Source organism: Harpegnathos saltator, unplaced genomic scaffold (assembly GCF_003227715.2).
Source record: "Harpegnathos saltator strain DR-91 unplaced genomic scaffold, Hsal_v8.6 scaffold155, whole genome shotgun sequence".
In the NCBI taxonomy this organism is placed as follows: Eukaryota; Metazoa; Arthropoda; class Insecta; order Hymenoptera; family Formicidae; genus Harpegnathos; species Harpegnathos saltator.
This window is the reverse complement of record NW_020229934.1, coordinates 256,975-272,874: the sequence shown is the minus strand read 5'-3', so window position 1 is coordinate 272,874 and position 15,900 is coordinate 256,975. Positions and strand designations below refer to the sequence as shown.

At 37.4% G+C, this 15,900-nt stretch overlaps 1 protein-coding gene across 2 annotated transcripts; it reads left to right on the top strand.

Annotated features, from left to right (window-relative positions):
* The first annotated feature begins 94 nt into the window (after window positions 1–94).
* Window positions 95–15,112, top strand: Usp7 (Ubiquitin-specific protease 7). 2 transcript variants are annotated; one of them, XM_011141290.3, is made up of 18 exons: window positions 95–1,533; window positions 3,157–3,255; window positions 3,406–3,681; window positions 3,812–3,930; window positions 4,290–4,424; window positions 4,509–4,703; window positions 4,786–4,957; window positions 5,108–5,300; window positions 5,421–5,574; window positions 5,996–6,190; window positions 8,773–8,994; window positions 9,454–9,748; window positions 9,872–10,091; window positions 10,215–10,382; window positions 10,530–11,034; window positions 11,120–11,191; window positions 11,259–11,346; window positions 11,610–15,112. In XM_011141290.3, exons 1-18 carry the CDS (start codon window positions 933–935, stop codon window positions 11,711–11,713), a joined length of 3,813 nt encoding a protein of 1,270 aa, XP_011139592.2. In that variant the 5' UTR covers window positions 95–932; the 3' UTR covers window positions 11,714–15,112. The 2 variants fall into 2 exon arrangements, with proteins under 2 accessions (XP_011139592.2, XP_011139593.2); XM_011141291.3 differs by having other exon boundaries at window positions 11,253–11,346.
* The last annotated feature ends 788 nt before the right edge of the window (window positions 15,113–15,900 follow it).

The window sequence follows — 15,900 nt, the reverse complement described above, 5'->3', positions numbered from 1 at the left end:
CGAGAAATCCGCGAGCGATCGCGACGCACGGGTTCAGCCGTTCGCGCGCACTCGTTCGTGGTGTTCAAGTAAGAATCCAGTCGCGGTTGGACACGGTGAGACAAAGAAACAACAAGGAGGGAATTAGCGAGCACTGCTGCAAGAGAACAACAGTGTTATACGCAGGTAGGCCCTTGTTTGCATACGGTAGCGCATAGCCGGAAGTTGCGGATAAGTCGATCGAGAATCGGAGCCAGCGATCGAGATCCGGCGGTCACGGCAGTAGAGAAATCGAGCGCGAGCAAACCGAGTAGTCGCGTAAAGAGTGAGTAACGTGCGTGTGTGTTGTGTGTGTGCGTATATATGCGCCGCGCGCGGTCGTCACTGTCGTTGTCGCAGTCGCAGTTAATTGTTAAATTAATCGTCGTCGTTGTCAGTGGTCGTCGTTGCGTCGTCGCTGTGCGCCGAATAAGCACGCAGCGATTACCGTTTTTCCGCGGATCGGCCGCGGTGGTGCAGAAGGGGCAGGAGGAATTGTAGGAGGAGGAGGAGGTCGGTGCGCGAGACGCCGGAACGAGAAACGAGGCGATCGCCGCTACCAACGCCACCACCATCGCCAGCAGCAGCAACACACCACCGCCACCACCACCACTACCACTACCACTACCACCACCACTACCACTACCACTACCACTACACCACTACCACCACTACCACCACTACCACCACTACCACTACCATCACATCGTTCTCATCATCATAGACGTCGTCGTCGCCGTCGTCGCTACCGCCACCGCCGCGAAGGTAGCTGCGATTTCGCCGTGGCGACATCCGGAAGAGAAGCGTAGGAGTACGTGCGGGTACGCTGCTACTCAACGGATCTAGCAGCGAGAGAGGTAACACGAGGGTGGAATATATGCTGTGGGCGTCCCCCGTGCGAGTGGGGGCACTTGATGGCCGCAGAAATTGGGCGAACTGCGAGCAAACATCAATCGTCGGAGTGCGGTAAAGCGACGTCGCTGTCGAGTCTCGGTAGCGACGTGGGCTTGGACAACCGGGTGATCGTGACAACGGAGTCGGAACAACCGCAACAGCAGTCGCGGCAGTTGCAACAGTCGCATTATCAGCAACGGCAATCGCCACCACCGCCGCCGCCGTCGCCGCCGCCGCCGCCGCCGCCGCCGCCGCCGCCGCCGCCGCCGCCGCCGCAGCCGCAGCCGCAGCAGCAGCAACATCCGCACGAGCGAACGTCGTTGGCCACGATACAACCGAGGAAGACACTCGTTAAAACAACAACAACATCAACGACTCCTCCTTGTCGCAATCGTAAGCCGTTTGTGACCGCGCCAACGTCGGGCATCAACCAGCAACAGCAAACTCCAACCGCAGACGTAACCTCGACGGCGGAGGCCGTCACCGAGGTACCCGGCGCCATCAAGACGACCATCAACATCGGCTTCGCGATGAATCACGTAAACGACCAGGAGAACCTCAAGCAGCTGAGCCTCGCGCCTGTTCAGGTTAACGAGGTCGAGGAGATGGACACGCAAGAGGGTAAGTGCGCCTTCTCTCTCTGTCTTTCTCTTTCTCTCTCTCTCTCTCTCTCTCTCTCTCTCTCTCTCTCTCTCTCTCTCTCTCTCTCTCTATTCCCTCCCCTCCCTTTTTCTCTGTCTCTCTCTTTCTCTCTTCCCCTCTCGTATTACAAACGTAAACGCAAAGTCGATGAGAGAGAGAGAGAGAGAGAGAGAGAAAGAAAAAGAGAAAGAAGTGCTCTCTCTCTCTGTCGCGCACCTCTTGCTACTTTTCTTCGGATTTTTTTTGTTTTTCCGTCCGACAGTAAGCACGCGAATGGAATGATCTTTATATTTAGAAGGAAACTCTCCGCGGTGCAGCTTTGTATATCGTGGTTGTCACAAAAAGAAATCTTAATGTCGTTTTCAGCCGACAAAATACATGCAACCGGTTTTTCGTATAATTAATTAGTGTTAATGTGTAAATAATTTGTCCACAATTAATGTGATATCAAATGTCTTTAATCATTGTTTATTTTGTTTTTCATGTAGAAGTGCTTATTAACCTTGAAATTTCTATAGTACAGTAAAAATATAAATGTAATAATTATATGTTTTTGTAAGAGGATGTATGTATTATCCATAAGCAGAAACATATCTTATGAGAGAGAAGAATTTATAACTTTTTATAAAAATTATTTCTTATTTCACTCTGCTTTAGATTAAATATGACAATTACTATGTTGCACTCAACTGGTCATATTGTTATATTATTATATATAAATGCTTTTATTACTACTTTTCTTATTTGAATAGAAAAAAAATTTTATATACTTATTAAGTTGCAAGACAGTAATATAGTTCAGGGGTTGTTACCTCTCAATATATTAATATAACTCATGTTATTATAAATTATGAATATAACAATATATAAATAGAAATGAAATATAAAACTATGTGTTACATAATTGTTTGTTGTATGTTGTTTCATAATTTGAAGTCTGATATATGAATAAATGTAATAATTTCTGCAAATGTTTATGAAGAAAATTACACTATATATAGCCATTATATATATATATGAAGAATTAGTTGTTAACTCATATTATACATTTGAGTAAATGATACATATGTATATATATATATATATATCATATGATGTTTTCTACCTGTATTGAATAATTTATTTAAAGTCAAGCAAATGTATATCTAATATATGGTTTACAGGGTGAATATCAAATTATAATTATACTATCGATGATCTTCATCTGATATAATTCACTTGTTTCCTTTTCTCTACCAATCAAATTGTAATAATTTACCAAGGCATTCCACATGGAATATTCTATATATTGTGACTTTTATGTTTTTATGAAAAGAGTCTTTTGCTATGATACTTTAGGTAAATGAGATATTGATACTGTGCTTATACAATCACTTCAATAAAAAGGTGACACCTGTCTATTTAACGTATATAATTTGGTTAATACACTTATATTATAAATTGCTTATTTAATTAATATAATTCTATGAATCTGTTATAAAATTTAAGGTTAACTCTTATTTCTTATATTATCCTGACAAATATTTCCTTTAAGATATTTATTAAATTTGTCTTCTAAGAAAGAAGAAAGTCTTAAAAAGATGAATATTACTGACTTTGTAGAAACTCCAAATGATGGTGGGGGAGATGGAACTGACAATCGTCCTATGAATGGTGAACCAGAGTTAGCGTGTATAGTTCAAGATCAAGAAATGGAAGAAGGTGTGATGATTTCCTTGCTTATATTTTTACTTAAATTTTCCACAATTAAAAAATCATTTCAGTTCTATATATTATGCTATTGTGTACATTGTACACAATAGTACATTGTACATTGTGTATTTTGATAAAATTATATTTTTTTTTGAGTAGATGAAGCAAGATCAGAAGCAACTTTCCGATATACTGTGGAAAATATATCAAAAATGAAGGATTCCCAATTGTCACCTGCATGTTATGTTCGTAATTTACCATGGAAGATTATGGTGATGCCACGTTCAAGTCAAACACAAGAGAGACAACCCCAGAGATCACTTGGCTTTTTCCTTCAATGCAATGGAGAAAGTGAATCTACTTCCTGGAGTTGTTATGCAGTTGCAGAATTGCGTCTTCTATCTTGTAAAGAAGGACAAGAACCGTTTAGCAGAAGTAAGTACTACACTATATATTATAAAGGTTTTTATTTATTTAATACTTAATTTATTAATATATTTGAATTTCTTGAAAAATAGTATTGTACATATGCATTTTTGTAGTAATACATTCTATATTTTTATAGAAATTCAGCATCTCTTCTATAGCAAAGAAAATGACTGGGGCTTCAGCCATTTCATGACCTGGCAGGATGTTCTGGATCCTGATAGGGGTTTCATAAAAGATGATTCAATCACGCTTGAGGTTTGTGTTGTATCTTTATTAATCAATACCGTCGAGTAATGCATTTCATCTATCTTTCAATAAGTCTTTATCTATTTATTACTCTTGTTATTACCGGAGTTGTTAAGCCATTTGTAGTAAATCGTAATTATATGTTTGGCAAAGTTAATTTTTCTCATAAATATGAATAAATATGAATGAATTTTCCAACTAAATATTTATTTACTGATTTAACACAATAATCTCATTAGAGAGAGAGAGAGAGAGAGAGAGAGAGAGAGAGAGAGAGAGAGAGAGAGAGAGAGAGAGAAGAATGTAAATGCACTAGTAATGTAGAATTTATACTGAAGATGTTTGTGATACTTCTCGATTTTAATCAGGTTCATGTAGTGGCTGATGCACCTCATGGTGTCAGTTGGGACAGTAAAAAGCATACAGGTTACGTAGGCTTGAAGAATCAAGGTGCTACATGCTACATGAATTCTCTATTGCAAACTTTATATTTTACAAATCAGGTTGGTGAAAAAATATGAATTTTTTTTAAGCTAAAATATGTCTTTTGTTTCGCCTGTTTAATTAATTCGTATTTGTTTTTCTAGTTGCGAAAAGCAGTGTACAAGATGCCAACAGAAAGTGACGATTCTAGCAAGAGTGTTGCCCTAGCTTTGCAGAGGGTCTTTCATGAATTACAGTTTTCTGACAAGCCTGTCGGTACGAAGAAATTAACTAAAAGCTTCGGCTGGGAGACATTGGATTCTTTTATGCAACACGATGTGCAGGAATTTCTACGTGTGGTAAGTGCATTCTGTATTTCATTGTAATTTATTTGTATCGACCAATTATATGTATATATAAACTATTGTCTCAAAAATTCAGCTGTTGGATAAATTGGAGAGCAAGATGAAAGGAACATGTGTGGAAGGTACAGTGCCAAAATTGTTCGAGGGAAAAATGGTGTCCTTTATCAAATGTAAAAATATAGACTACAAATCCACAAGAGTTGAAACATTTTACGACATACAGTTGAATATAAAAGGCAAAAAGAGTAGTGAGTATTGTATATATACATATATATATATATATATGTGTGTGTGTCATGTATAAATATATATATATTTATTATGTATATGGGAGGAAGAAAAATTGACGTATTTGTATATAGCAATTTAGCAGAAAACATGCATATATTTTGTTTCAGTTTATGAGTCTTTTAGTGACTACGTAAGCACAGAAAGTCTTGACGGTGATAATAAGTATGACGCAGGAGAGCATGGATTACAGGAAGCAGAAAAGGGCGTTATCTTTTCATCATTTCCACCGGTTTTACACCTACACCTCATGCGGTTTCAATATGACCCAGTTACGGATTGTTCTGTCAAATTTAACGACAGGTAAGAAAATAAAGATTATCACTTTTCACCGATTCATTTCGACCGAATTATATAGATCAATCACAAATCAATGACTAAATCTCTCAGAATTTGCATAATCATACAAACTTATTTTTCGAGGTTTGAGTTCTACGAAAAAATTAGTCTCGGCAAGTATCTGCAAAACAAAGAAGCAACGAGCGCGGATTATACATTACATGCAGTACTGGTTCATAGTGGTGACAACCATGGAGGACACTATGTTGTATTTATTAATCCCGCTGGTGATGGCAAAGTGAGTAAAAGATTTAGAAATTTGTTTAGGTTTGTTGAACATTATTACGATATGGAGACTCGTTTATATAACTTACTTCAGAAAACTGCCGTTGCAGTGAATGCAATAGAAGGAATCTTATATAATAAATGATCTCTCACAAATATCTTAGAATAAATAATATACTTTGTTATTTTATACTCTTATTCATATCCTCAACTGCACATTTTATTCTTGTATTTATGGTTATGCATCAATAGTACATAATTGTATATATTTTTTACAACTTTGAAACGAATAATTTTTAAATTTAAGACGACCACGTGAAATATTTGTTGCTATTTGATTTGTGGCATTTCTATCGATAATATCTATACGATTTAAGATAAAATGTTATGTCGCAACATCTCCGAAATACTTTGTCCTATTTGTTCTGTGATAGTGGTGTAAGTTCGATGATGACGTCGTCTCACGTTGCACGAAGCAGGAAGCTATTGAACACAATTACGGTGGTCAAGATGAGGACATGTCTATGGCTGTGAAACATTGTACTAACGCTTATATGCTGGTTTACATAAGGAATTCAGAGCTGGAAAACGTCTTGCAAGAGGTCAAAGAAGAGGATATACCTCAAGAGGTCAGAAACGTCCTTCAAAGAGAGCTTTCCCAGGAGTTGAGCGACCTTGAACGTGACAAAGACGCGACTGACTCGATCAAAGACTCGCATACAGAGACCGCGACTCTTCGTCCGTGCACGCAAAATCCTCGGAATCCAAATCTTTATATTCATGATTTTTAACCGACAAAAGACGCCAATAGAGAAATAGGCGGAGAAAGTTGTAAATTGCTTGCGTTGCTTCTCGATCAAACTCTTCCTGAAGTCTCGATGTCATATTGAGCCACAATGAGCCTGCTCCTAGTATATAGGATTGTCAGATTATCACATCGCATTGGGAGTACATAATGTTTATGTGTAAGAGAGTCTCGGGGGATTTCTCCGCCCTCGTTGCGATATTTTGGCTACCACTAATAGTTTAATTTTTGAGGTAGTATGTACAAATTAAAGAGGGTTCATTTGATGGAATTATATATTCTATTATCGTACGTTTCTTTTTTTCCGATCGGGTTATTGTTATTCATTTTTTCTTGAATATTCTCTTGTGAAAGATTTACATTACTATCAGCTTTGAGCTGTTCTACCGGTAAATGTTGATATTATAGAAATCTTGTCTATTTTTAAGTACAATGTTACATTTATGATGGTATGATATTGTACCATACAAAGGTCGTTTACGCGCGCGCGTTAATTCTGTTTCATTAAATCCGTGCGTGTCGCGAAGTAAATCATGTCAGTTAACGTCCGAACAGAGAAATCCTAAAGATTAATATAAAGCGATTTTTAATCGACACTTGTACATTGTGGTTTGAGCTCTATGACACATGTTATATAGAGATTTGTTTTATATGGACAAAGACGCATTTGATGCCTTTTTATAAAGGGTTTTTTCGGTACGGACGATTGAGGAATATGTATAAGAATATAATGTGATTTCCTTTTTTTATTTATTCTTAACTGAAATAATTTTATATTAACGCAAGGAATTAAAGAGAAAGAATGATGACTGATGTACGTGTTGCACTTTTGTCACTGTCGAACATGTTGATCCAAAAAACAGGGAAAAAACGTGAAGTCTGATCAGTCGGACTAATAACGTGATGAGCCTTAGGATTGTTTTGGGAATGTTTATTGTAACAAACATTGTATAATACTATATACGTGAAATTAATCATTGTATTGTAGTATACTGAAATCACACATAAGTGAAAAGTGAACAAACATATCGCAAGGAAAATTTGGATATGTGTGAATAATTGTATAAGAGAAAGAAGAAAACGAGAAAGGGAGAGAAAAAGAGAGTTATTAGTGAGAATATAACAGGTATCGATCAGAGCTAATGAAGTTTTTAGCTCTTGCAATATAATACTTATATGGAAGGAAGAGAAGTAACCACCATTAAGTAGTACTTGTCAGTAACATCAGCTTCCTTGATACGTCTTCTTTAGCATATTTGCTATTTAACTGGATTGTTTAGTGAGTGAGACATCATGTGATTTATATTAATCAATTTCGCGGATTTTTTCCTGAACTAATATTTAAAATCAATATGAAAGGTAACACATGCAAAGTAAGAACTCCGTGTTTTAACAGAGAATGCAATTACTCGAGGAAGTCGTTAATTCATTAAATTCTCTCCGTGTTAATAGTGATTATGATCATTGACAGATGCTATCTCTATTTATTTGTTGTTATATATTAATAAATAGACGGAAGAACGCTAAAAAGATATCATCGATAGAGTAAATACTTTACAATAGCTTTAATCGTGAGATACCTTTAAATGCTACACACACCACTATTTTATATATAAAAATGAAAAAAGAGGAATAACGAATAAACTGTTGGGTACTGAAAAATCTTACAGGCAGAAACCGCGTTAATTTTATTTTTACCGTTGCTCTTATCTATCTTGTACAATTCAGTAACCAAGGTCCGAGTTACGAGGCATCTCCACACTACTATAGTTACATATTACATTGTTACAATTATTTGGCATGGGTGGTGGTTAATAGTGTTCTAATAGGTATGTATTACGCATGTACATAGCTATTTGCTAAAACGATCGTGTTTGATTACTACTTTGCTAAGATTTATTTCTTATATTCAAACGATCGTATTCTGGATATTGAAATGGTAACACAGCATGTGACAAGATATATGTTACCTAGTGAAATTTTAGAGAATTTATACCATACCTGTCTACGTCGTATATGTCGTGTATTAATATTTTATGTGTAATTACTAATGCACATTTACTGATTATATTTACTAGCAAGCAAGATATGTGGGGGAACCATCACTCACCGCCAGATAATTTTCATTGTGTAATTGTTGACTTGGTAGTCGATATAGCGGCAGATGAACAAAATTAAAATTACATGAAATGGAAAAATGTACCGTCATTCTTTTGATGTTTCGAATACACTTGTTCTCGAATCTCAAAAGCATGACAGCGACGCAACTCTTTTCTAAAAGAAAAAAAGAAGAAAAAGAAAAAAGAAAGCAGAAATTATGTAAATTGAGAAAAGGCAGTCGAGGAAAAATGATCAATGAAATGAAAATGAGTACACACGTGGATAATTTTAATTTTGTTGGTCTAGCTGGTGGAGAGGCTGCAAGAGGAGAAGAGGCTGGAACAGATAAGAAGAAAGGAGAGAACGGAGGCGTACTTGTACATGACCGTCAATGTCCTTCTCGAGGATAGCTTTGACGGTCACCAAGGAAATGATCTCTACGACCCAGAGCACGCTTTATATCGTGTATTTCGCGTACGTAAGCAGGCGACTGTACACGATTTTCTCGAGCTACTGAGCGATAGTTTGGTAAGTGAGCTTATTAAAGACAAATTGCTTTCATATGCTGTTTTTCCGTCGCTGACTTTGTGTGCTTACACGTGTACATCAGAATTTATTTACAAAGTAAATCGATACTGGTGTAACACTAGTGTAATGTATTCTGCGCACCAATGTGGTCCATAAAATACTTTGTTGGTGGTTTCTTAGATTATATTCTTTCACAATACACATACATACAGCCACACGTTACGGTAGGTAATCAAATATGGATTGAAATTTTTATTTTTTGATGTAAAAGTAAGAAACGATAAAATATCTTCGATTCTCCTTCACACAAAATAACAAATATTTTTAAAACAGCTTGCATATGATAAAATAATTATGTTATATTTGATATCTTTCTTTTTCATTTAAAAATTTGAAGAAAAATACAAAAATAATAACAGTTTAATATTATATATATATATATATGATTTTTTCCTACAGAAATATCCAATAGAACAGATTCGCATTTGGCCATTTAGCCAACGTTCGAATCAAACCTGCAGACCTACGTTAATCGAACCGGACGCTGATCTTCAGAAGTCCATCATTGATTGTGCGGAAAATCACAATCCTTGGAACGTGTTTGTTGAACTTGTTCCACCTGATTCAGACATGACAGCATTACCGCCTTTCGACAAAGACACCGACGTTCTACTTTTCTTTAAGCTCTACGATCCTAAAAACAAGAAAATTCATTACTGTGGTCATCATTATATGCCTGTCACTGCTAAAGTCCGTAAGTTAGAATATATATATATCTACGAAAAAGAAAACTGTAAATCATACAATTATTATTACGGACTTTCCATCTTTACAATGTTGAGGAACAGTTCTCTATACGAAATAACAAATTTTACAGAGGAACTCATACCAATTTTAAACGAACGGGCCGGATTTCCGCCAGATACCGAGCTCGCTTTGTATGAGGAAATTAAACCGAATCTAGTTGAGAAAATAGATAATCTAACAGAGCCGCTGGAAAAGGTCCTTGAGGAATTGATGGATGGTGACATTATCGTCTTTCAAAAAGAAGGAGATAATGACATGTACGAACTTCCAACGTGTCGAGAATACTTCAAGTGAGTAGCACAAAGACTTTGCAGTGCGAAGACTTTTGATATCTCTTTTATCATCAGACAAATCGTATCTTTGAACCTGCTGTGTGGGGCATTTGCTGATTCTTTGATGCATTTGCGTTTCAGAGATCTGTTCTACAGGGTAGAAGTGACGTTCTGCGACAAAACGATTCCCAACGACCCAGGTTTCACGATGGAACTTTCTCTTAGAATGACGTATGATCAAATGGCAAAGGCAGTGGCACAACGAGTCGGCACAGACCCATATCTCTTGCAATTCTTCAGATGTCAGAAGTAAGAATTTACATTTTTTATTCGCATCGTAATGTCGATGTGACGCTATATGACCAAAGAAGACGTGAGAAGTTTCGATCGTGTGATAGAACTGCTCGGGCGAAAGAAAGACGACTGTAAATTCTTCCAATTGTTTTTTTTTTTCAGTTACAAAGATTCTCCTGGCCATCCCTTGAAATGTACATTCGAGGGTACACTCAAGGAACTGGTTTCATATTGCAAGTCGAAAGTAAAGAAATTATTTTACCAACAGCTCAGTATTAGAGTAAACGAGCTAGAAAACAAAAAACAGTTCAAGTGCATATGGGTAGGCCCGTCGCTTAAGGAAGAGAAAGAGATTATTCTTTACCCGAATAAGAACGGCACCGTCGCTACGTTACTCGAAGAGGCTAAGAAGCAAGTAGAATTGTCAGAAAACGGATCGGGAAAACTGAGGATATTAGAAATCAATTGCAACAAGCTTCTGCCTGGGCCGCGGGACGAGGTACCCTTAGATAACTTAAACGCGTCAGGTACCAAGCTGTACAGGATAGAAGAGATTCCGAACGACGAATTAAATCTAGCAGAGGATGAAATGCTGGTACCAGTCGCGCATTTTCACAAAGACGTTTTCTCAACGTTCGGTATACCCTTCTTCTTCAAGATAAAACACGTGAGTAATCGTTTAAATCTCGGTTGAGACGTTAAATCGCGAGAAAGGGATAATCACATATTAACAAACACCACAAATCTCGCAGGGTGAACCTTTCCACAAAATGAAGGATAGACTGCTGAAGAAATTAGGTGTTCAGGAGAAAGAATTCGAAAAGGTAGGCATCCTTATCTTATCTTTTTTGATCTCTTATGAGAATTCATAAAAAAACTTTGAAGTTTAAGTTCGCGGTGGTGTCAATGGGGAAACCGCAGTTCATTATCGATTCGCCGGACCATTGTATCGATATGACTGATTTCCTGCCTCACACAGGTATTAAGTATGAGCGATGTCGCTCATCTTCCTAAAAGCATGTCGATATAAAGTACATACATATATATGTACATATATATATATAAACGATCGCATTGCATATGTCGTACTTGCCAGTTTCTGTCGACGTGGTTTAATTTATTAAAACTTCGTAAATCGCGTTATTAAGCTTTTGTAAGCCGCGTTGATAGAGATACGACATTAATGCGTGATTTGTAATATAATATGACGTAATGAATGAATGATCTATATTTTAAACACAGGCACATCACCACACAGGCCTTGGCTTGGCCTGGAGCACGTCAACAAAGCGCCAAAGCGCTCTCGCATCAACTACCTCGAAAAGGCCATTAAGATTTACAATTAAATTTCCACCACACGAAGAAGAATTAAATTAGGCAGCCACTCATAATAATTTATACGACTCTGTATAGTGAGAGAGCGACGTCTGATACACGAGAGGATTGGAAAAAGAAAACAGAAATATGCGTTCACATTTGTTTCTTCAGCCAGATTAAATATACGTGATTTTAATACTATGAAAACGATATCGGGAGGAAGCAAATTCAAGCTTTGTATACGATGGATTATTAAGAGACTGTCGTGAAATGTGCAGTGCTGTTTTATGCATCATGGAAGAGCGATATGATGTAGTTCCTCGACTTAAATTTGTAAAGTTCTTATGTAATCACCCGATCGGTTTGCTTTGGCGTCATGCGAGATTCGACGCGAACTTTTGCGTGGAGTACGGAGAACGTTTTCATTGAGAGATCCATTTTGTAAGCTGCACCCAACCTAACACTATTGTCTGATTATTATCTGTAACACAGACTGTGTATATCCTTTTTTTTTTCTGTAATGTTATTGGGATACTGGGAGTGTGAAAAACGGGCGCGTGACTTCTGCAAAGTTTAAGTTTTTTTCTTTTATTCCGTTATGTAAAATTCGTGTGTAGCCGTAAAATCTCTAGAGCTGCTGTACCGTGTTCCGCATGATGTAACACGTAACACTCGTAACGCTATGTTGGTATCCGAAAAAGGACTGTGTGTTTACACGCTTCTTTTTATACATATATATATATATATCGCATTTGCATTCAGGATGTTTGAAACGTAGATTCATTATTGATAGCTGCGCGATGTAAGAGAATTCTTCGAAAAAATCACGCGAAAAATTTTGTGTTGTGAAGACAGTATCACACATCTCGTTCGAGTTGCAATGTACAATCGAGCAAAATACAAAGATCTACATTGCTACGATCTCTGTTGCAACACCAAAGTAAAATGTAAAAGTATCACATATATATATGTGGGTGTATGTAAGAGAATGAGAGAGAAAGAGAGACTAGAAATCTAAAGCTGCCTTTCAAACACCCTGAAACACCTTTCTTGCGTTCAAATGTACTTTTTTATGTATTTTATCTTGTACATTTTACCGAAATCATGAAACGTCGCAAACGCGAAAGGGTACATCCGAAGCAAAGGATCAGCGAAACGAGTGCTGCTTCTAGACAAGGAAATTCTCGTAAAGAGATATGAACGCTAGCTCAAACAAATAGCACGTTCGGGCCTTTTTTTTTTAAGTGTGCGTGCGAAACGGCCGCTCTCGTTTTTGCGGAGCGACACGGGAAATGTAACGATTCTATTGAGAAAGTATATCATAGTATTCTCTTAATTTGATCATTAAAGAAATTAGCGATTCATTTTTCTCCTTTTTTATACTTAATTTATAACACTGCACATAAGAGTAACATCTTGACGAAACTCTCATCGGAGGAACCTGCAGCGCGTTATGCAAGAATTCTCGCTGCTTTTACAGATCGTTATTTATCATTTTCTACGTTTCACTGTGATGAACTTCTTAGCCGACATGTATTTAAAAACACCACACAACTCACGGATATTCGAAATAGCGTAATTGTAAGCGTTTCTAAGAGGACAGGCCGAACTTTCTACTACGTGGATTATTTAATAAATTTCTCTTTATGTTGAAAGAGAAGAAGGAACTGTTATACGTTATATTATACATTATGTGCTTAAATTATCAGTGAGAATCGTCTATGAGTTCAGACGTAATTAAGGTACAGATTAGCTCTGAAAGGGAAGAATAAATCGTAAATTATAAGAAAGCAGTAAAGTATCGTGACGTTCGCAATGTTGCATTATATGAAGTTTGTCAGTACGAACATAAAATATAACGATACACCAATTTTAAGCATTTATCTAAAATTGGATGATATATTGTGGCATGACGCTGTAACGTGGCATTTGTGTATATCGTTAAACCCATTATTTTGCATTATAAATTGCACGAATCATTAAGGATTTTGACTGACTAATTGATGCGCAGATATGTCGGAAAGTACGAAAGTGCTTTGTGCCGCGTGATTGATTTGTATCGGTTACGTGACAGAAGAAATTTCGTCGTTGCGCAGTGGTATTTACGAAGATTGAACGCGTAAATCAAGCGAGAAAAAGAAAGACAGAGAGAGAGAGAGAGAGAGAGAGAGAGAAAGTACATGGTACGCATAGTATTTTGTAAAACAGATCTAAATATGGCTGTATATACAGACCGCTCGGTGGCGCATAATCGTAATTTTAATATAACGCATCTGTGAAAAATGGTATTCCAAATTATTACACTGCAAACACGTCGAGCGTTTTTTGCTACTTACGTCTATAGTCGCGTTTACTTGAATCTGTTGGGAATAATCTCGTATAACAGCATGTTTTGTCAAACGTGTTGTTGGAGACGGTTGCGAGAGCGAGAGAATGTGTGTGTGTGCATGTGCGTGTGTGTGTCTGTGTGTGTCACTTACAATAAAATTCAAATCGAATTGTTGTAAAGAGCATAAGAGCATCACCACCATAGATCTGATTACCGAAGAGATATTTTACAGACAGAAAGAAAGAGAGAGAAAGAGAGTCGCGGATATCTTTGTACGCCTAAAGGTTGGTGTTTGCAGTATCGTTGCAATATTATAGTCGCGTTTGTTCCTGACTGCATTTCTCTTCAGTACTGTCTTTTCTAGGTGAATAGATAAAGAAAGAATGAAAAGAAGGACACGATCGTCTCATTAAGACACTCTGCCGAGTCACAAGTGAACAGCACGCTAGCAATAGATCTTTCGTAATAGAAGCGGCGATAACGATATTTTATACAGTCTGCAAGAGAAAAGGAAAGAGGTAAAGTGAAGAAAGAAATGAGAGATTTCTCTCCGAGAGATCATAGGTGATTGTTGCAATCTTGCATTGTAACGTAACTGAAGACCGTGGAAATCACATTTTGTTGTTTATATATATACGTATATATCATATACAAATTATATATATATATATATTTCGTTATTAGGTTCCTTGATTATTAAAGGCAATCTTGAGATGAAAGATGGCACGGTATAAAGAGACAGAGAAAAGACAGTTGAGATAATGAATTGAAAAGTGAACTCGTGTACCTTTCCTTTTTTCAAGAAAAAAAAATTACACAAAAGTTTATCAGAAGCGAGATCGCGTCTAAGTTATCAATAGTATTAATCACAGCAGTATCGGCACGCGCGACGAATCGGGAGCCGGCACGCGATTGCTTGTAATAGATTGTAAAACGAGACTTTTGCGTTTTTGTAGAGCTGACTTTATAAAGGAAACTGCTCAACTGCGATTGTAAATTTGACTATTTGATAGTTCATTTCTAGGGCGAGCGATGAACTAAAATGCGATGCAGGAAGTATGCGTAAAGAAAAATGATAATAAAAAGCAATACAAACGGACGCGCGCGCATGTTATCATTTTTAACGTATTACTCTTCGGTTTTTTTTTCTTCGTGCCTTTATTTGAAGAGCAATATCGTATCGCGGGGGTACATTTTATGATACTTCAGTGTACAAAAAGATATCTCACCAGTAAATTAACGTAGCGATATGTCGGACGAATACGAAATTAATGTGAAAAATATGTTTCCAGACGTTCGCGCTGCGACTGCAAAAAGAACACGAGCATGTTGTTAGGTCGACTTTCTCTATTGCGGCCGATCAGGTTCCCCCTTCCGCCTGAGCAGCATTACCATATCGTCATTAAGTATCGGGTCTAAGTATCAAAATTGAGTAATTAGATGATGAAATAAATACAGCAACGTCGTGCGTCAGCGATAAGAAAACTTGTTACGCGTTCTTTACAGCTGAGTTCAGCTCATTTTCCCGTTGCGATTCGATATCGTCGTCCACTTGTTGTTGCTTAATATCGAACCGATATTTGCGGATCTCCATATGATCGCGTACATATCTCCACGTAAGGTCACTGCAGACGAAAAATTAATGTCTCGTCTAACGATCGATTATTAAACAGACCTATATATAGCAAAAAAATGTTTTGTTAAATCATAAGATATATACTCGTTGAGGATGAAGTATTCAATACGCGAATGGATCGAAGAATCATTGCGGAAATGGGCAAATCGACACAACGACCCAGACAGCACCGGACATCCAGTGGATGTACGTTTCACGTCCAATTTATGTCCGTATGTCCGATTTACGTCCGTGGACATTAATTGGACGTA

What these genes read in the sequence shown, in the direction of transcription:
- Usp7 (XM_011141291.3), top strand. Translation starts at nt 933, where the DNA reads ATGGCCGCAGAAATTGGGCGAACTGCGAGCAAACATCAATCGTCGGAG. An exon ending in TATAAAAGGCAAAAAGAGTA is followed by an intron (nt 4,958 to 5,107) that starts GTGAGTATTGTA and finishes ATTTTGTTTCAG; the next exon opens with TTTATGAGTCTTTTAGTGAC. An exon ending in ACGTGTCGAGAATACTTCAA is followed by an intron (nt 10,092 to 10,214) that starts GTGAGTAGCACA and finishes TTTGCGTTTCAG; the next exon opens with AGATCTGTTCTACAGGGTAG.